We start from the raw sequence: 21,450 nt of genomic DNA, 5'->3' as shown, positions 1-21,450 counted from the left end.
TTTTTTTGTACTGGGTTCCACGATTGCTTATTTCTTCTATGACCATAGGTACATTTAGAATTTCGTGCACTTCTGTTGTTTTGATGAACCATAGTGCGTGGGAAGGTAGTAAAATAACGATAGAATTTGGCTTACGAATATCCCGGGAAGAGTATATATTCAAAATGATGCGATGATGAAGCTATAGGCGAAAAAAAAATTTGCAGAATTCTGTTAAAAATCTAAGCCTAAAGATGAGTATACTCGTAATGGACAAGACAAATTCATTAACATTTTTATTTGTTAATCTCTTGGTGGGAACAAAGAGTACCATAATCTCTAAGGCGCTGTACAGTATCTTATCTGGCATCAAACTCTCAAAGCGGCTTAGAGCGCACTTCATGTCTGTTGAATAGATCCGCTTGTTTGTATTTGCCTTCATTGCGTCTACGGTTACAACGTTCCCGTACTAATTAATATTGGCCGCCAGTTAACTTATGTTTTAATTGTATATTTTACATCGATGATGCATATTTAGGCGGTGAGAGACCTCAAAGTGACCCCTCGGCCCCTTAAAATACAAAATTATGAACCACCAATGACCCATGATCTCTGTCCGTGAAAGCTTTAAAAATGTTGTTTACAGCCCGGTATGAGTTTTATATGGCTGCAATCTAACCCGTTAGAGTTTTAGTTTGCGGCCAGGGTGAACCAGTCTTGGTTGATTTTTACCCCTAAATTTAAATGTGATAATTGTAGATATAATATAATATCTATCTCACTATAAGTAAAGATGCGATAAAGATATAATTACCTAAAAGCGTTATAATAAAATAAATTATCGTTACTGTTTCATGATGGATTAATAAAACAGGTGTAGGTACGTTTATAAAACGTTATAGTTTTTTTACACAAATATATTTCCGCTACCTATGTCGAAATAGACGGTTAAGTTTTAAAGTTCATGAAAAATGGGAGTTGAGAGAAAAACTACGGCCATAATTTGAAACTGTGACAAAACCGAGGTGTAATTTAAATTTGAAAGCACCACTTGCAGTCGGCTCGCATTTCGCCAGTCAACCAGTTGCAAAGAATAATATAAATAAGTAAATAAATTGTCATGTACTTAAGTACATTGTAGAGCTTAATTTTGTTGCTGTTTCTTCCTGAGTCTAGGGTCCTGTAGCGGACCCAACTAGTTGGCCACCTAGTTCCGCTCACATGCAACAGATGGCGCCACATTCAATAATGCAGTCTTCAAACAGGCAAGAATGGCCCCACCAATGGCTGGAGTAATGAAGCGCAAGGTGCGCACTTTCGTGCGCACCCGCGCCGTCACCACGCCTACCGCCGCCAACGCTCCGCCGCCCCCACCGCGCCTCATCGACGCAGGACTCCGGCAGTCCCCGTTCCCGCTGCCCATGCCACAACTCCCGGGAACAGGTCCCGGAGCGGAGAAGAGGACCACGACGCCGCCACAGCGGCCACCACTGGACATGGAGACAACGCCGCCGCGCTCATACGCGGCAGTTCTTAACACAAACCCGGACTCGCCGCCGCACGCGCCTCCGCGTCCGTCCCTCCGGACGACGCCCACACCGTCGCCGAAGCCCGTCCGCCTTCAGCCCCCGCTCGCCCCAGCGAGTAAGAAGATTTCGCCCATCGTGGTGGACCAGCTGCCCGACAGGCCGCACCACTTCCGCAAGCTGCGGGAGGTGCTTGGCCACGTCCCCAACGCGCGGCCCGTACGGGAAGGGTGTGCGTTTCATGGCGAAGACCAAAGAAGCTTTACCAGCGCTACCTTGCCGGCCTGGAGAAAGCGACGGGACTCTCATGGTTCGCCTACGCCCCCCGGCGGAACGCGCCCTGAAGCTGGCCATCAAGGGCCTTCCCATGGACACTAACATCGCCGAACTGGAGGAGGAGCTGCGCAGTCGCGGCTACGACCCCCAGTTTATCCGTCCCATCCAGGGCAGGGCAGGGGTGGGCGGAATCTTCTTCGTGGAGATCCGGCGGACACTGGGCTTCCAGTCCATCTACGCCACCACCGAGCTCCTCTGTATGCCCGGTGTAAAAGTTGAAGCCTGGAGGGGACGAAAAGGAATGTCATCGCTGCCAGCAGTTTCGGCACAGTAGCCACAACTGCCACCGCCCGGCGGCCTGCGTTCGCTGTGGCGAAAGCCACGCAGCGAAGGACTGCCAGCGACCCCGGGAGGTACCGGCCACGTGCTGCAACTGCGGAGGTGCACACCCAGCCAACAGCCCTTCTTGCTCTGTGAAGTCGCGCGAGTTGCGCAACACAAGGGCAGGCACCGCGCCAGTGCAAGACCCAACCAGCGAGCCGACAGCGAGGAGCTCGTTCATGGCCGCGGCGAACGGCCCGAACGGGCCCAAACCGCAGAGGCAGAGGCGCGCCCGTAAAAGGGCGACACCCGCCCCCACCGCTACCACCACCGCCAAGCCAATCGCCGTGGTACCCGTCCCGCCGCAGCCCTCTACGACAACAGAGACAGCAGCCGCCGCCCCTCCCAAGGGGAACAAGGCGAGGCCCCAAGCGGAGGCACCCCCAGCTCCCTCCAATCCAACTGCTCCACGACATCCTGGCGGCCATCCGCACACGGACTGACCCAGTGCCCATCATCGTGGGAGGCCTAGCATCGCTGCTGGGCCAACTCACCGGTGGGCACTGACTACCAACACCGGACTGGACCGGGGCTGCCCACATCCACTACTCCCCGCCGAGTAGTTAGGATCGTGGCCACCCCCCGGGGGATGAGTTGACGCTTCCAGTGGCAGTGGAAGTAGTCCTCTCCCCCCCTCCAGCCGACTCGACCAGCGGGGGACCAGCTGCCCCGGCGACGGAGCTGCTCACCGGACCTGACACCACCGCTAGCTGACGGGCGCTCACTGGGCCTCCCCCAACGGGGAACCACCCGGTGGGCTCGACCTCGCTAGCGGCTCCACGGACTGACTTATCATCGGGCTTACGGAGGGGCGACCATCGCCCGCCGTGTCCCACTCCCGTGCCACGCCCGTTTCTGCGGGCGGCGAGCGCCACCACATTAAAGGGGCTATGCCCCGAAAATGTCTCCCCTGAAGAAACCTGACGTGACGCCACTGTTGGATCGTCGATCCCTAGTCACACTACAAACGTGTGGCTAGCGGGGTACTATGCTCAGTTCGGTACCCCGAAAACATCCTTTGGCGGCAGCACACCCTCGCCGCCAAAGTCCTACTAATAGGTATTTTGCATTTAATTACTTTTACTTATAAAAACGTTATTGTAATGTTGTGTTGCGTTAATGTGTGTGTGTTGTTGTTTGTTATGTGTTGTGTTACGATTGATGAATGTGGAGGAAGCAAGAGAAGTGTGTCGGAAGCAAATGAAATTCCATAGTCTCTGCTTACCCCGGTGGGATATAAGCGTGAGTATATGTATGCATGCATGTATAAAGATGTTATAGTCTTCAGTAGATCGATATTTTGCTAATGTTTTACTGTAACAAGCCAAAATGACTCGAATGACGTCTGTCTCATTGTATTATCGACAAAAAACGAAAACGAAATGTAATCTACGATGTTATCATTTTACCCATGAGAGACCATTGTAATTCAAATTTAAAAGCCTTTGTTTTACAAGTTTCAGCGAATTCTAATAAAACATGTTTTTCACTGTATTTTTAACGTTTACGTACATATTGAATCTTTGTAGAAACCTTAACTTCTACGATAATAAATGTCTTGAGGACGGCATAATGACCTCGTTACGTCTTGGCTGCCGTAAAGAGCCTCATCACAGTCTGTTTGAGCACAGCAGAAACTTTGTGAGAGCTCACATTTCCCGGAATGGTTGCAGTATTCGCTATATATATATACCGTCGCGAAACCTTTTGTAAGTAAGACTCTTTAGTCTTTATGAAACTACTTTTCTCTTGTTTATACCTATGTCTAATATTATAATGCTGCAACGTGAAAAACCACAGACAATATATTAAAAGCCTTCTTGTTCTTGTACCTACCAATCAATTTGGTCTAACAGAAAGCTCCGTGTGGGTACATTCTTCATCTTGCGATGGATTTACCTGTAACTACCCCAATTGGGATACAGTCGTGAGCTTATGTTGTGATGTTTGTTTTTTATGTACAGTCATGAGCAATATCATGTACCCACATTAGAACCCTGTCGCACTTTTATATTTGACATTTAATGACATGGTTTCAAAATGTATACATATTAGTACTCGTGACCATACCTATGTAGATATTGGAAACTTTTGTGGGTTGTACCGAAAAGTACAATTTACTTATTCCCTATGGAACAGCAGAGTCGTGACAGTGTGATGGACTGATTTTCCTTCACAAATTATGGACCTATATAAAAATATAATTTTGTATAAGATATGTAGGTATCTCATTATTTCATAGTTCATATGAGTTTTATAACTACACCCAACTACAACATATGACTTTGAGCTTTTATTTGTTTCTCTCTCTGAGTGTACGTTGCATTTCAGTGAGATAGCTGGAATATTCTAGAAACCCTATTCGTAGTAATAAGTTTACTTATTATTTATTCGTAGTAGAAACCCACAGGAATACAGTTTAATTAAATGCAAGCGAAATCCCGTTTCAATTTAATATAACAGCTAGAAGACAGATACAGTTTTTTTTTCTTATTTTTCTTTCATTTCAACAGAAATCTGACTGACCGTACCGTAAATCATATATTAACAGATAAGTAGATAATAATTTTATCGCGAGAAGCAGAATAATATAGGCTGTTAGTGACATCGTAACGAAAACTTTGAGGAATGATTCAGGCCATGATTCTGAATTAATATCAATTGGAATTTTCCATCGCAGAAGTATGGAACTGAAAATAATTTAAAAAAAAAACACAAAAAATTTCATGAATTTTCCGACAGAAAGTTCCACTTGATATCAACTTAGAATCATGGCTTGAATCACCCCCCTCAGTTACGGTGTCAATAAAGATAAAACATGCATATGTCTGTTATATGGTGGGAAATATGCGTGAGTTTATGTATGTATGTATGTAAGTCTGTTATACATGAAATTAGACGGTGACGAAGGCAACATTGCACAGCGCCATCCATATTTTTTTTTTGGGAAACGTGGCCTGAGACCCTCGTTGTAAAAATATCGCAGAGAATGGACGGAAATCCGCACACTTAAAACACCGTCAAGCTTTTATTTCCCAAGCCATTATATTAATGGAAAGGGGCGACGTCACAAAACGTTCAGCAGATTACTTACTTGTCTCCATAAACGTTCTTCAAGAAACGATCTCTCTTAGTGTCTGTCGTCATTTGTGGACATTGTAATAGAATTGTGAGGAAGCATCCTACTTAAAAACGACACACTCGAGATAAACTTAATAGACAAGTGTCTAGTTGCTCTAAACTATCAGTCCAACCCAACAGGGCTCAGCGCTACCTATTTGTCCGCCCAAGTAATTCAAATCTACAATAAGTCACGTCAAAAATAAAGTCAGTACCTAACTAACAAATAAAAGTAAGTACCTACGGACGGACAAAAAATACTGACGACACTCTTACCAATCCTAATCAATAGTTCATTAAAAAATATATATAAATAACTTTCAATTTAATATGCGTAGGCATACATTATGCATTTTATTGAATATCAAACTCAAGGAAAATTTTAACAGAAACATATTTTCGCTCATGATATTTGATCAAATAGTCTGCTACATAATAAGTATTTACATAATACGTAATGTTTAATTGTTTGATAGGTATTTGTTAAATTATCATGTTAATACTTATAGAAATATCGTGAATAGGTTATGTAGGTTATGACTAACAACTATAGGACGAATATTCGTTGTTATATTATATAAATATATAAGTGTAGGTAAAACTACACTTGCTGGTAGTCCATAATATAGAGTTGTTATTACCGTTCACCGCCTTAACTAACTTTTTGTTCGCCTTAATATGTATTTAAATGTGCATTAAAATAAACTTTGGTACCATTTCTTTATCGAAGCAATAATATATTTAAGTGAGACTAAATTAGGTAGTGTTAAGCAAAACATTCGGAATTGAAGTAAATTATTTTTCTGATAACGAATAAAATTATTGCTATTTTAAAAAGTCAGGTAAGGCGGTGAACGGTGATATCAACTACATATATATTATGGACTATCGTCAAGTTTAGGTAAATATGCCATGCCATCGAATTTCCGACCTACATTAATAATATAGAATTAGGTGCCTTCATAGCCGCTCCACCTAATCGACAGAGCTTATTGGACATTATTTCCACGCCGGTGTACGACGTAATTGTTTTGTGCAAGCCTGCGCGCAGAAGTGAGTTGGCTCGTAGCCAACATATTACTAACTCTACAGGTGACTTGCTCGATTAGTGAGCCTAACCGAACTCTCTTAATAAGGAATCGAACTTCAAGTACTTACCGAGCGAAAGGAGACCTAAATACGAAACGTCGCGTAAGTTAGTTTTTTAGACTATGTTTGGAAAATACAACGACGTACACAAAGACATCTGAACCTAAAACAAAAACAACTACTCTTAAATAATTATTTTCTCGGGTTTTAAGGAGCTGAGCGAAGCAAACAGTTTACTATTGGTACCTCGACGGATTTAGCCGTTATTTTACTAAGTTACTTACATATACCTCAGTATGTTTCTGCGAATAAGTCTATCCATTTATTTCCGCTGAATTTTCATAAATGGCCATTAGCGTATTTCTCCGTTAAAATCATATTTTAAACAAGTTTAGTTTACCTGCCTATATCACTAAAGTCGTCGACTCATTCATAGTCGTATTCATAATTCTATCGTACAACGCATCTATTTCTTTTTCGATTTCTAGCAAATTGCGATACCAGCACCCTGCCTTGTTGGGAGCCAGGGTGAGTGCTGTCAATGGCATGGGACAATCGCAGTGACTCTTAACTACTATATCCACCCGACTGCTATTGTCATGCAATCTCCTACAAACGAGACATTCAAACTGCGCGGTAATAATCGTCAAATCCGTCTGAAACGGCCTCGACACCAGCTCATCTATAAGTCGATCATTCGTAATGACTTGGTCGATTTTGTGTTGCAGATACTCTTCGTATTCTGTATCGTTGTGCAGCAGGCGGAAAAGATGACGACTCATGAGCTCAGGGGTTGGGAAGTCTTCGAGCAGGATGGCGGACTTCGGATTCGGCAGCCAGTCGCGCACCGACGGCGACCCCAGGTAGATGGGGACCACGCCGGCGGCTATCGTCCGCCACAGCTTCTCCGTCATGTAGTCGTTGCACACGCCGTTTTCTATCGTCACGGCGAACTTGTACCTCCCAATGAATTGCATCAGCTCGATGTCGTGCAGCTGATTCAAATAGTCATCACTAGTCATGTAGTTGGGAGGAGGACGTTTGTTGTTGAGACAAGCACCGTACGAGTCTACCTTTATGTATTCCATGAGTTTCTTCACGTAATGATCTCTTTCAGTGGCGGTGTCACAATCTGACTGCATATACATCACTGGAGCAAGTTCGGAGAGAAGAGAGTTTTTTGTTGACGTGTTCACGTAATATTCCGTGTTGGTAATAAAATCTAACGATCTAACCCAATACAACGTCATTGGCACGTCGCTGTAGCGACTGAAAGTTGAAGAAAAATTAAATAAGTTTAGAAATTTCTCTAACATTAATGGGGTAGCGCCGTTTGGTGATTCCTCGTTAAATAATCCCCATATCGTTTTTGGATTTCTGGGTAAAGGGAATTCTTCCTTCAACTGGTTGGCATAGAACAAATACGCGTCCACTTCAAGCGGTCGTTTTTCGTACTGGAAAACGTTACATTTTAATGTGTTACCCACAACGTCCGAGCACTTTATTGTATTGCCGAGGGACATAGTATATGGGCAATAAGTATACCACACCATGGAAGGTAATGCGTGTCTGCTTAGGTTAGCTTTACTGTTTTTCTGCACGCAAGGGACATCGGCGCCGTAGATATAGTAACAAACTGCCAAGGATAGAAAGATGACGATCGCACACCCCGCTCGTAGAATTCTGAGTGTGAGGAGTATGGGTCGATGTGACCAGCCCCGTCGCATCATCATCGTGGTGAGACCACTCCCACATGGAGCTTTCTCCTCTGTATTATCCGGTAGACATTCTTCAGTATCGTCCATCTTGTACAATCTTGGTTCTATCATATATTTTTCAACGATTACCAAAAATGTGATCAAATATTAAGATCATCCAGTGACATACAATGTCTTTTGTCAGTGTCAAAATTGAGCTTTAGTAGGTAATGCCACTGAACTATTACCATGAAAGTAATAAGTACCTACTTACCACTATTATACCTATTTGCGTCGCTGCAGTGGGTTGCACGCGCCCGAATGTATTATAAGTTTTTGATATTGTATTGTTGCCGATATGTATGTTATTTTTATTTTATACTAACGCTAGAAATAAGTCATTTACTAACACATATGAGTCAATGGTTACTTGGGATTAAGATTTATTTATTTATTAGGTACTCTATACTTCCATATACTTATTGATACTCTCTTCTAAGTTCTAACTCAACATGCAATTTGCAAATGCAAGTTTCTGATATTTGTGGCCCTAATTTTAGTTTCGACACAAGTCGAAAATTAACCATACGTAAATAAAATATTCTATGTTCTGTGACCATACCGTACAATACAATACATTTCTTTTATTGCATACACAAGACACATAAACGGCGGCCTTATGGCTAATTTCTTTAAACAGTAATTAACAATGAAATATAAATAAACATAGTTTTATTCCTATCGAAAATTTCTTAAGGGTAATATTAAAACTACATATTTAATATAAGTAATATATTTGACTAAACATTTATTTTTAATTTAAAATATTTTTTTATAAACAACCTTAAACTTTGTACGTGGTTACTTACTAAACAATATGATGATAGTACATTACTTCCGAATACATCCCTCTTAGGGTCGGGGAAAACATCGGCACCCGAAAGACGTATACGACCTTGATGACTCGATTACTCAAGCTATAGCGGCGACCAACCAAGTTCGCAACCACAAACACTTTTGGACCCCGATAGCGACCCCGCCAGGGTGGGTGAAATTTCCCTCATTTAGCCTGAGCCAAGGTTCGCGCCCAACAGAACACCCTCGGGTTTTTTGTCTTAAATTTAGTACCGGGTGAGAGCCCGCTCCGCTTTGTCTGGCTGTTGTTCACGCCATATGCGGCAAATCTACGTTAAGTCACGTCCAACAAAAACAGATGATGGTACTTATATAATCACATGTACCCTAACGACTTTAAATAAAATGGAAAATTACGGTCACTATCTACGTAAACACATCGACATCCGCAACCACCGTATATGATTTTAAATTGTTATGTCAGGTAAGGGGCCTGGCTGCTCAATAATAACCCTGACACCTACTGACCGATTCAAAACTAGAGATTTCAGTCCTGAAAATCCCGGGAATTTTTCGTCCTTCATTATGCGCACTACTAGGGGGTGGAATTCTTTACCGTCTTCTGTATTTCCGAATGCATATAACCCAGGTGCTTTCGAGGCCAGAGTGAACAGATACCTTCTGAGCGAGAGCAAACAAAAAAAAGATTAAATTTTCGAGAAATTTCGTCAACATCTGGATATCAATATTAAAAACTAAACCTATATATTATATATATAAAAGTTATTCTTTTATAACCCCTCTACACCCCTGAAGCGGGATCCCGGGATTATCATTGTAAAATCCCGTAATCTCGGTGTCGGTAAAAAGACTCGGGATTGAAATTCCTCCTCACATGATAGAAAAGGTTCTGTTCTTAGAGGGTCTGTGGTGACATAGGTGATCTGATTTCTATAAACATTATATCTTGTCATAATCAACATTATTTCTTCAGGAGGTAAGTCATTGAGTTACATATTTTTGTTTTATTATTAGGATGCAAATAGGAAGAGTAAAGACATATTAATCTAAAAATAAACATAAATGTGGCACTCATTCACTTAGGTTACATAGGTACTTACTGAAGAAATTATAATGTTGATTAGGAAAAAATATTAAATCATTGAAATAGAGAGATGGGAAAAGTTTGACAAACGCTAAACATTAATGTTTTTGATGTGATGAGTAGATACGCCATAATATCACAGTAATTTGTGGTATTAGGTACATCGCTTGCTTATTTTTCCTTCCGCAAGCGGGTTTTATATTACCTGGTACGTTACATATATTTTTTTAATAAGTAAGTAATATAAATCTGTATTATTCCAAAGTGCGAGCATGGCTCGACCTTACCACCTTTGGACCGAGAACTTCTGTTAGAGCATCTCTAGTTTTTTGGAAAGATTATATCAAAGATCATAACTGTTTAGACCATTGACGTCAAACTTTACACCGAAACGTACTATACAAAGTCATTATTTACACACATGTTTCAGCACTTACCTACCATAGCTATTAACATGGCAGCTGCCACCAGATATATTTGTGAAGTTATGTTAATTTTGCAAATTATAATTAATTCAGCCTTCAGCTTATTGTCCTCAAATGACTTCACGATACTAAAAGACCTAGTACTAAAACACTATGACGACATACCCAAACTACATGCAGAAGTAGAAAAACTTGCAAGAAATGGTGCCTTTGAAATGTACCAAATGGGAGACAATAACGAAGACAAATTTTTAAATGCCACTCTGCTAATGGAAAAATATGGATACAAGACAGAGATTCATCACGTGACGACTGAAGATGGTTACAAACCTTCAATGTACAGAATTCCAGGAGATGGACTACCAGTGTTTCTAATGCATGGCATGGGAAGCAGTGCAGTTGATTTTGTGACTGTCGGACCTAATAAGGCACTTCCGTACCTACTAGCCAATGAAGGTTTCGACGTATGGTTGGGCAACGCCCGCGGCAGCTCTGAGGATGTAAGAGGTCACGTACACTTATCAGTAGAAAACGACATTGAGAGTTACTGGGACTTCAGCTGGGACGAGATCGGCCGTTATGACCTGCCCGCTATGGTCGACTACATACTGCACGAGACCAACCATTCCAAAATAAAGTACGTGGGGCACTCGCAGGGCACCACCTCCTTCTTCGTGCTCTGCTCCGAACGACCCGATTACAATGAAAAGATCTCGCTTATGGTCGCTTTGTCAGCAGTCGCTTGGATGTCGCATATGAAGAGTCCATTACTTCAATTAGGAGGTAAGGCTTTGGGACCATTTGCAGAAGCGATCCGTAATGTGATAGGTTTTTACAAAGTGACTCCTGACAACCCACTTATAGAAATGATGGTGAAAATAATTTGTGGTAATTCTGAATTGGCTACGCTAGTTTGCAGCAATATAAATTTCATATTTTCTGGATTTAATTACGCCCAACTTAATGTGACGAATTTGCCGGTTATTTTTGCTCATACACCCGGAGGGCTTGCAACTAAACAAGTGTTACATTATGCACAAGAACTAGCATCGGGTGCATTTCGCCAGTACGACTACGGTCGGATGAAGAACATGGCACGCTACGGGTCTACCCACCCTCCTAACTACGAAGTGAAAAAAATAACCGCACCAGTAGCAATATTCTATGGGAAAACCGGTGACTGGATGGTCGGCTACAAAGATGTTTTAAAACTAAGCAAGAAACTTCGAAATGTTGTTGCGTTCATCGAAGTTCCCTGTGAAAACTTATGTCATACTGATTATATACGGGCAAAAAATGTAAAAGAATTGCTGTATGATAAAGTTCTAAAATTATTTAAGAAATTTTAGTTATAAAAAAATATGATGGATGGATTATGAAGTAAAATAATAACTTATATGTGCCTCATAGTTTTATTTTCCTTTAAGGCATTTTTATATAATATTCTTAATAATTTTATCAGGTAAGTATTCATTCAGTTCAACTTGTGTAAAAGATTATGTGTTGAGAGGGAGAAATCTTGCTATGCATTGTTATAGATATCCAATCGTACTGTAGAGCGTAGGATAAGTTTTTATCGTCCTTCCTCTAGGAAGTTTTACATAGATACTGAATTATATTAAACGTACTGCAAATGTATATTATAGAGGTGAAAAAGATTTGTGCTGATAAAAAAGACAATGACTACCGTCCGGCCATCTATCTCAATGGCAATCACTGTTCATTAATACTCATAGGTAGTAGGTATGAAGCAACACGTGTCTCCGGTGGAAAGGAGAGCGTAGGTCACTTCTAATAACGCTAGTAGGTACGTGTACCTACGTGAGCGTCAGAATGAACGGTCGACCGCTGAACTGCTGTAAGGTAGTGTTTTAAAGTTGAAATTGTGCTAATTGCTCCCCATAAGCGGCCTATCACCAAACATTTGCTTCCAACGTATTTTAGAAATTAATTACCAAATCAAGTCAATCTATTTATGCGATTGTTTTCGATTTATATCGTCGTTATGCAGCCTTCTTTGCGAAACTTTGAGCATGTGAACTATTAAACTAATATTTCTTGTAAACACTACATTACAAATACAATTTTCGTCATAAATAAATAAGTGTTACAAAAAACACATGTCATTGCTTAAAAACTAGATATTAATTAAACTTAAAGTTAGTCAAATAGCCCGCCTCGGAGCATTCCCGGCTCAAATGTACCCATCACGCTGGCCACGTTGCCGCGTTGGATGGCCAGCGAGATGTGCTGAAAAAGGTATAATCCGGAGCGGGGGTCGCGACCACGATCTCGCAGACGTCGCCCTAATTCTTTAACGAACTTCTTCTTGTAAACATATATTTTCCGATATATTTTTTATCGGAACATTTATAGGCTGTACGTGATAAGTTTGAGGGTAAGTAATTTTTGACTCAAGTTCAGAGCTCAAGATCATGCGGCTCTCCTCGATATGCCGGAAACATAAGCTTCTTCGGACATATTATGCAGTCCCCAAAGCACGGTCTGGAGAAGCAGATCATCGTTAGGCAAATGGAAGGCTGACGCGCGCGAGGAAGGGGCACCTACGAGGTGGTCTGACACCCTGAAGAAGACGGTGGGCGGCAGCATGCAGAGAGCGGTGCACGCAGCATACAGCCGTACTGAATGGAAAACCATAACCTGTGGTCGCGATCCTCAGCAGTGAGGGCACGACGAAGAAGAATTTTTGACTCATATTTCCGTAACACGTATCTTGGAATCAGCAAGTCAGCACTATTTCAATTTTAAATACGCCGAGTGACCGGCCGTTCTGATGGTCACGTAGTACCTACCTACCGTGAATTACATTACACTGCGCACTGGTGGACAAAAAACCTTTATACCGGAGATTAGGAAAAATACTTTGGCCTACTCAAATGATTGTTTGAATGCTTTTTTTATTTCTTAAACTGTGTATACCTTCCCCTTTAAAACGATACTTATCTATACGTTATGGCACATAAACATTTTTTGTAGACAATTGTTAAAAACGTGACAACAGAATTTAAGTCGAAAGTTCACCGGTGTAGGTAGCCGGTTAAATAGGTATATAGATATAACTATCCAAACATGACGTAGACTATTAAATTCTCAATTGGGGTAGTCAGAAGTAAGTACATTCGATGAACTAAGTAACTAACTTACCCACGCCTCACCGAGCTTTCTGTTAGACCCACGTTATAGGTGGTGAAGTGCACCACCTTTTATAATGGATAAGCCAATTCTGTTAGTGAAAACTCATTGGTGCAAGTCCGGTTCCGACGTTCGAGTCGGCGCTCCTAATCATAAAAAAATCATCAATCAAAGAAATTGAATTGAATATAATTTTGCAGTGTAAAGTACGTCAAATTGACTCTACAGAAGGGTCAATATATTACTTATTAACTGTTCTGACATAGCTATCGGCCGTACATAATTGTTCGTAACGTTGCACTCGAAACCAGTTTCGCGAGTGTTAGCACCGCACCGTGACCGCTTGACGACAACACGGTTTTTGTTATGTAACAATACGTTTAATATAATACGAGCATCATTTGTACTGACCTTGATCTTTGAACCTAGAGCAGAGCGCACTCCTAATTAATAACGTGTCAAAAGGTTGTGCCAAAAATAAACCAATTATAACTATGTATATGATTACTTACAATTCTATAAAGATAGCAAAAACTCATATTAAAGACTAAAGTACTGTGACGTCAGACCAAAAAAATACCTATATAAAGTTGTTCCTCAGACAAGTTACTGCAGTCATGGCTATCAACATGGCAAGCTCAACCGGATTTAATTGTGTCGTTTTTTTCATCTTGCAAATTGTGTTAAGTTCGGCTAGAAGGCCGTTAGCAAGTAGGAGGAGTGTACAGCCCTTGAGTGACTTGGACGTGATAAGTAATCTCTTGGAACACTACCACGATGAACCCTTACTACGTGACGGAATAGAAAATATTTCAAAGAACGATGGTCTTAGACAGTACCGGCTGGGCAATAGTAATGAAGACGTACATTTGAATGCCACTCAGCTTATGGAAAAATATGGATATAAAACAGAGATTCACCATGTGACGACTGAAGATGGTTACATACCCTCGATATACAGAATGCCAGGACGGGGAGAACCAGTACTTCTAATGCATGGGATGGGGACGAGTGCTGTAGATTTATTGACTGTTGGACCCAATAAGGCTCTTCCGTACTTACTAGCCAATGAAGGATACGACGTATGGATGGGCAATGCTCGCGGCAGTTCAGAGGATGCGAAAGGTCACGTGCGTTTGTCAGCATATAAAGATGTTGCAAGGTATTGGGATTTCAGCTGGGACGAGACGGGCCGATACGACCTGCCCGCTATGATCGACTACATTCTGTTGAAGACCGGTAAGCCCACACTCAAGTACGTGGGTCACTCGCAGGGCACCACCTGCTCCTTCGTTCTCTGCTCTGAAAGACCCGAGTACAACGACAAGATCTCATTGCTGGTCGCTCTTTCACCCATCGCTTGGATGTCACATATGGAGAGTCCTTTAGTGCGGATAGGAAGTCCTATCCTAGGGCCAATTGCAGAAGTAATCCGCAATGACTTAGGCTTTTACAAAATGACTCCTGACAACCCGCTCTCACACTTTATGATGAAAGTACTTTGTGGTAATTCTCAATTGGCATTGCTTATTTGTAACAATTTGGCTTTTGTATTTTCTGGATTTAATTATGCTCAAGTGAATGTCACGAATTTGCCGGTGATTTTTTCTCATACACCAGGAGGGATGTCAAGTAAACAAATTTTACATTATGCGCAAGAAGTAACATCTGGTAAATTTCGTCAATACGATTATGGTGTTAAGAAAAATCTTGCACACTACGGATCTGCCGAGCCTCCTAACTACCAAGTCGATAAAATAACTGCTTCAGTAGCAATATATTACCGGAAAACAGGTGACTGGATGGCTGGCTACGAAGATGTTAGTAAACTTCGCAAGAAATTACCAAACCTTGTCGAGTTTATCGAGGTTCCCTGTGAAAACTTTTGTCACACTGATTACATATGGGCAAAGGATGTTAAAGAACTGCTGTATGATAGTGTTTTAGATTTATTTAAGAAATACTAGTGACAACATCTTTATACTTATATGACGAAAAAATACTTTCTTTATGATCCGCCGCCCCGTCAAGAAAAAAAGTACTTACCTACAAACGGCAAGCTTTGCAAGTCGGTTTATCTTACATAGAAAAAATAGTACAGGAAAATTCATTTTTGTAGGAGGTAAACCTAAGATTAATTAACTTAAAAGGCCTACTGTGATGTTAATACCTAAATATATAGATAGTCAGTAAGTAGGTAATAAATGGTCAGCCAGTATTAGTACTGTATTCAAGAACTATAACTATTATATTGCAAATTCAGCAAGATTGGATTTTTGTGAGTAAGAATTTCGGATTCAACTTTCTATCTAAGTATAATTATGAGATTAAACGAACTTACCTGTAAGTGAAGTTCTATCTCAATTATACGAAGCTCCTTGTTCGAGAGGTTTTTAACAGTGTAGTCTACGAGCGAGTATAATAGCTTTGAATTTAGAGAGGGGGCCAAGTTATTGGCTAGTTATTGTACAATGTAGACATAGGTACCGAAGTTTAAGTTGGCAGGAATCTCTAGGTAGTAGTTGTATTAGTAGTAAATCTAGTAACTACCTAATATACATTAGGTCATCATCTCCCTAGTGTTATCCCGTTTTCACAGGGTCCGCTTAACTAACCTGAAGTTTTGACAGGTTTTTTACAGAAGCGACTGCCTGTCTGACCTTCCAACTCGCGAAGGGAAAACCAGCCCAATGCAGGTTAGGTCACATACCTCCGAAAATGCATTTCTCGGGAATGTGGGTTTCCTCACGATGTTTTCCTTCATCGCTGAGCACGTGATAATCATTTATGATCCAAATATAAATTCGAAAAGCGTTAAGCAAGCGTTCTACCAACTTTTTTTTACGTGAGTTATTGTAGATTTGCCGCAGATGGCATTAACTACTTGGCCGGATACGGCTTCACGGTTTTAATGTGTACACTAGGTCGAAGAAGAAAAGTCAGAGTTGGATTGAAAGATTTACACGAGATATCTTGTTATGAGATATCGCTTTTCCAGTAGTGTGTTATTATAATGCGTGTGTGAGTGCGGGTTTGTACGTGTGTGTATGTAGTCAATGCAAATGTTATTTGAGGCTGGTAAACGGCAATTGTGTATAATTGTAATTATAGTTTACCAAATAAGAAAAGTTGCCGTACTAGTTAAGTTAATACTACTGTAATTCTTATCTATATAAGGCTCTACTCCTTAAGGGATTAAGGATGTGAAGTTAGATATTTATAATATTATATGTTCATGAATGTAGGCCACCTTGGCCTAAGGCAGATATTTACCTAATTATGTAGGTATGCATACCTAATTAGGTAAATATTCTTGAGAGGTAATCGAGAATCGAGCACACTGTAAATATGCAAAGATTTTGTTTTGAGACCGCATTTTTTTCCCTGGAATAAAAGAAAATAAGGATAAGATGGGCAATAAGTATTTATATTAATTTTACTTTTATATATTTTTTTCTTTTTAATAATATGATTTTACTTAATTTGGACATCTACAATGTAGAAAAGGATTTAAAAGAGATACCAGGCACATGAAAATGTGACATCAGTCTTAGAATTTATAGTTGCAAATGTTGGAAAAAAATTAAAATAAAATAAATATTTCCTAAATGTTTCCTTTTGTAATTTTTTCCTTTTATTATAGTTCAATAAAGTATATTTGTAGTTGTAAAAGAAATGCATTTATGTACACAATAATTATTATGTTTTTGCCGAGAAATTTTCATTTATTTTAATATACTCGTATATTAAAAACTTCCTCTATGTACACTAAACGCTTCTTCTCCTATTGTGTGGGTTGTGAGGTGGATTACCAACCACAACAACACTGGTGTCGGGGTTATTATTGAGCCGCCAAAGGCCCCTGACATGACTCATGTAACAACTACGTACTTACATCATTAAGTAATAACCGGAACTAACGGCATAACGTGCCTTCCGAAGCACGGATCTTCTTACTTTTGGATAATTAGGTGATCAATCTGTAATGTCCTAACCAAACTAGGAATCACAGTGATTTTTGTGATAAATGCTTTGGTGTGTAAATTCATGGACTAAAATAAATATCCCGCCATAACAACTGTGAAGACTCCAAAAAAGTACTTACATAAGTACGCACCACCCCATTAGGGATTACGGGCGTGAGTTTATGTATGTGTATGTATGTATAAGTACGCAAAACTCTTTAAGTAGGACTACGCAGTAGGACCACGGGCAAAGAATGCTTTATTGTACTATCAGAATCATTTCTTCAACGTAATTATCATAGATAAACTTGTTAAAGGTCAATTTAACATTTTTAAATCTACTTTATTTTATTTCGCAAGGTGTTATGGCTGAATAAAAATGTCAAAAAACGCAAAAGCAACATTAAATAAATAATTATAATCATATACACATACATAATTAATTGAGGAGCTCGGTGGCGCAGCGGTTAACGCGCTCGGTCTGCGATTGTTGAAGTTAAGCGACTTTCGCAAAGGCCGGTCATAGGATGGGTGACCACAGAAAAAAAAAGTTTTCAGCTCGAGCTCCTCCGTGCTTCGGAAGGCACGTTAAGTTGTTGGTCCCGGCTGCATTAGCAGTCGTTAATAACCACCAATCCGCACTGGGCCCGCGTGGTGGTTTAAGGCCCGATCTCCCTATCCATCCATAGGGAAGGCCCGTGCCCCAGCAGTGGGGACGTTAATGGGCTGGTGATGATGTGATGACACATACATACATAATCTCACGCCCGTAATCCCTAATGAGATGGGCAGAGCCACAAATACTCAAATCAACCTATCGCCCATAACAAATGTCCATCGTGTTAGAAACGATACAATCTATCTGTCGGGTTTTATGACGTGTCAAGGAAGACAAGCAGCTGAATATGTTCTGTGCTTATTGGTTCTATGTCATTATTCCTAGTCAGGACAACAAAGAAGCTCCTAGAAGAATTATTCTTCAGGTGTCAACCGAAGACGATTACATATTTACTTGTTCCGCATTGGCATGATAAACGCGGAAAAAACTTAACGGTAAGCGAATGATGTGTGAACTTGATGACACAAAATTACGTAATGATCGGGACGCATGGGCCGCTAGGCCAGGTGGGAGTGAGACAGGAGATGACAGTTTTCTTTCTGGGCTTATGCTTACTCTAAATGTGTGATCAAGATGGTACATGCTCATGTACTGCTGCAAGTAAGTATGTATGTATAGTGTGCACCCTTGCATAATTGGAATCAAACATCACTTAATAGGTAAGTTCGTTTGAGTCCACACTTAAACTTTTCATCAGCCGTACGACGCCCACTGCTGGGCATAGGCCTCCCCCAAGGATCTCCACACTTAAACTTATTACTAGTAAAAACTGGATCCTCAATAATGACTCATCGTAGTTATAAGCTGTTGCGGTACAAAGATCGCTACATAAGCTGTGTTAAGTTTTGATAAGTCGCTATCGATCGTAGACCCTTCATATTTTTGATATGGGTTATATTTGACATGGGTGTACACGTACAGATGGAAAAACGATACAATTAAAACAATCAGGACGGAAAATGTTTCTAGGTAACATGAAAATATATACATACATACATAAGATCACGCCTATTTCCCGCTGGGGTAGGCAGAGACCACGGAATTCCACTTACTACGGTCCTGACCCACCACCTTCGCTTCCTCCACTCTCATCAAAGACTTCATGCATGCTCGCCGGTCCTTTCTTTAAAACATCCTGAATCTGATCGCGGTATGTACGCCTTTTATTCTTATCTTTTACCGTTGGGAAATGCGTTACGCATACCACCCCGTCCGGAGACGTCGACGTGGTTATGGGGTGCTCCCCGGGTACAGGTGCACCCGGAATACCCATTAAAACCTAATGGTGGTCCAAACGGTTTTCCTCTCCCAACTCTACCAATTACACCCGCATTATAAAACTATCACAGGGAAATAACGACAAGAAGGTGAGGCCTTGCCTAGCTGTTACCTGTACTGTTATTTAGCAGCTGTGCGCTAGCGCAGCACCTACGAAGTTATATTTTGTAGACCGTTGCTGGGATGCGACCCCTATGTTGTTTATATCCCAGCTCGTAGGAATCGTTTTGCTTCCTAGTTTATAATACGAACGACTAAGGCCTGGAATTCTCTGTTCGTAAGTACCTAAGCAGGTCCACCCTCGGCCACATCGTCACTAACTATCAGGTGAGATTGCGGTCTAAAAAATTGTGGACCTATCATGCATAACAAAAAACTTGGAACTATAGAGCCCCGGATTTTGCAAGCGTGCGTTTATTATTTATTATCAATTTCAGGTACTTGAGTACTTTTTTTATAAATTATAAATAAAGTGTTGTTTGTTGAGTAAAATCTTGCTTGTTGCCTAGTTACCATAATACTATAACCATAACATAAACAAGCCTATACACGTCCCACTGCTGGGCACAGGCCTCTCCTCAATCAGCCGGAGGGGGTATGGAGCATACCCCATCCCGCTGCTCCACTGTGGGTTGATAAAGGTGTTTTATGGCTAATAGCCGGGACCAACGGCTTAACGTGCCCTTCGAAGCACGGAATCACCTTACTAAACCAACCAACCTATCTAAGCTGGGTCAGTCAGCAGACGGGTGTCGGAAGATGATATAAGTTTTATGTACCTATCCAAGTAAACAAAAAAAAATGTTTGTGTTTGAATGTTTGTATGCGTGTATGTATGTGTGTGTTTATGTTTAAGCGTATGTAATAGAGATAACATCGGAGACGTTGTGGGTGGGAATATTTTATAATTTTCGAGTTTTTATGCAAGAGTTCACACTGAAATTCGAAAAGTTTGAAATGCACTTTATCATACAAACTTCCGCCACCCGGCCTGCAATGTTTGCAGTACCGCCTCTACGTGTGAAGAACTTTAGACCTTTTCTAGCCCATTCGATCACACTGCTGGGCAAAGCCCTTTATTTTTTCCACTCCTCTCGACTTTGCGCGATTTCCGGCTAATCGCTCGGAAAATAGATTATATTTATTTTAATTATTTGATTATGTAAGCCACGCCAGGAATACTTAGCATCTACAAAGTGAACTTCATGTTAACCCCATGGTAAAGAAATACCTATATAATTTAGTCGATGATAAGAGATCAGGTATATAGCCACCATTATTAGAGGATCGGCCACTCAGGTTGATATTGAAGAAGTAAGGGAAACATTGTTTTTAGGTATACATTTGGATGGTCTGGCAAAGTGAATCGGTTTGTGTATGCACTTAAGAGGCTTGCTCAAACCGTTTCAAAAGAGGTAAGTACTATAATTGCTTATAATAGTTATCTCTGCTCGCGGCTAAGATATGGAATTGTTATCTGGGGAAACTCTACGGATTTTCAACGTTTATTTATAATTCAGAAACGATGTTTAAGAGCTATATTTGGAATTTCACAACTTGTAAAAAATATTTAAGCAACAAAAGCTCCTTACATAAAACAAACAAACAAACGGATAGCTGTCGACCGCAATTCCGGTATCATAAAATTCTTACGCTTCCTTCCCTCTATATATTGGAAATTCGTAAATTTGTTCGCAAATACTAAAACTATTTCACACACCGCCAAGACCTCCCAGTAAAATACACATTGCGTCATAGAAATAGACTAAATATACCAAAATCTAGACTGGTTCTACACTCTTCTAACCCATACGTTATGGCCATCAAAATTTATAATAAATTGCCAAACGGTTTAAAGGAAAAATCTGCCGATAAAATATTTATTAAAAAAACTAAAAGAAATTCTGATAAATAAATGCTATTATAGTATTAAAGAATATTTTAATGATTCGGCTTTAAACATTTAAAATCCTCCTTCTTTC

The 21,450-nt window shown here is 40.7% G+C and overlaps 2 protein-coding genes across 2 annotated transcripts; one reads left to right on the top strand and one right to left on the bottom strand.

Moving 5' to 3' along the window:
• Nucleotides 1–1,250: 1,250 nt before the first annotated feature.
• Nucleotides 1,251–2,605, top strand: LOC126369147 (proline-rich protein 12-like). Its single transcript, XM_050013440.1, has 4 exons — nucleotides 1,251–1,551; nucleotides 1,621–1,735; nucleotides 1,800–2,049; nucleotides 2,261–2,605. Exons 1-4 carry the CDS (start codon nucleotides 1,251–1,253, stop codon nucleotides 2,603–2,605), a joined length of 1,011 nt encoding a protein of 336 aa, XP_049869397.1.
• Nucleotides 2,606–6,775: 4,170 nt separating this feature from the next.
• On the bottom strand, nucleotides 6,776–8,176 carry LOC126369146 (alpha-(1,3)-fucosyltransferase 11-like). The gene is made up of 2 exons (XM_050013439.1): nucleotides 8,085–8,176; nucleotides 6,776–7,640 (listed from the first exon to the last, which is right to left on the bottom strand). The coding sequence occupies exons 1-2, from the start codon at nucleotides 8,174–8,176 to the stop codon at nucleotides 6,776–6,778; spliced, it is 957 nt and encodes a 318-aa protein (XP_049869396.1).
• Nucleotides 8,177–21,450: the final 13,274 nt, after the last annotated feature.

The sequence above is a fragment of the Pectinophora gossypiella genome, chromosome 8 (genome assembly GCF_024362695.1).
Source record: "Pectinophora gossypiella chromosome 8, ilPecGoss1.1, whole genome shotgun sequence".
NCBI classification, from domain to species: domain Eukaryota; kingdom Metazoa; phylum Arthropoda; class Insecta; order Lepidoptera; family Gelechiidae; genus Pectinophora; species Pectinophora gossypiella.
The sequence above is the reverse complement of the archived record's forward strand: the minus strand, read 5'-3'. Positions and strand labels throughout refer to the sequence as shown.

What these genes read in the sequence shown, in the direction of transcription:
- LOC126369147 (XM_050013440.1), top strand. Translation starts at nt 1,251, where the DNA reads ATGGCCCCACCAATGGCTGGAGTAATGAAGCGCAAGGTGCGCACTTTC. An exon ending in GCCGCCGCACGCGCCTCCGC is followed by an intron (nt 1,552 to 1,620) that starts GTCCGTCCCTCC and finishes CGCTCGCCCCAG; the next exon opens with CGAGTAAGAAGATTTCGCCC. An exon ending in GCGCGGCCCGTACGGGAAGG is followed by an intron (nt 1,736 to 1,799) that starts GTGTGCGTTTCA and finishes GCCTGGAGAAAG; the next exon opens with CGACGGGACTCTCATGGTTC.
- LOC126369146 (XM_050013439.1), bottom strand. Translation starts at nt 8,176, where the DNA reads ATGGACGATACTGAAGAATGTCTACCGGATAATACAGAGGAGAAAGCT. An exon ending in ATGATGATGCGACGGGGCTG is followed by an intron (nt 7,641 to 8,084) that starts GTCACATCGACC and finishes TTCAACTTTCAG; the next exon opens with TCGCTACAGCGACGTGCCAA.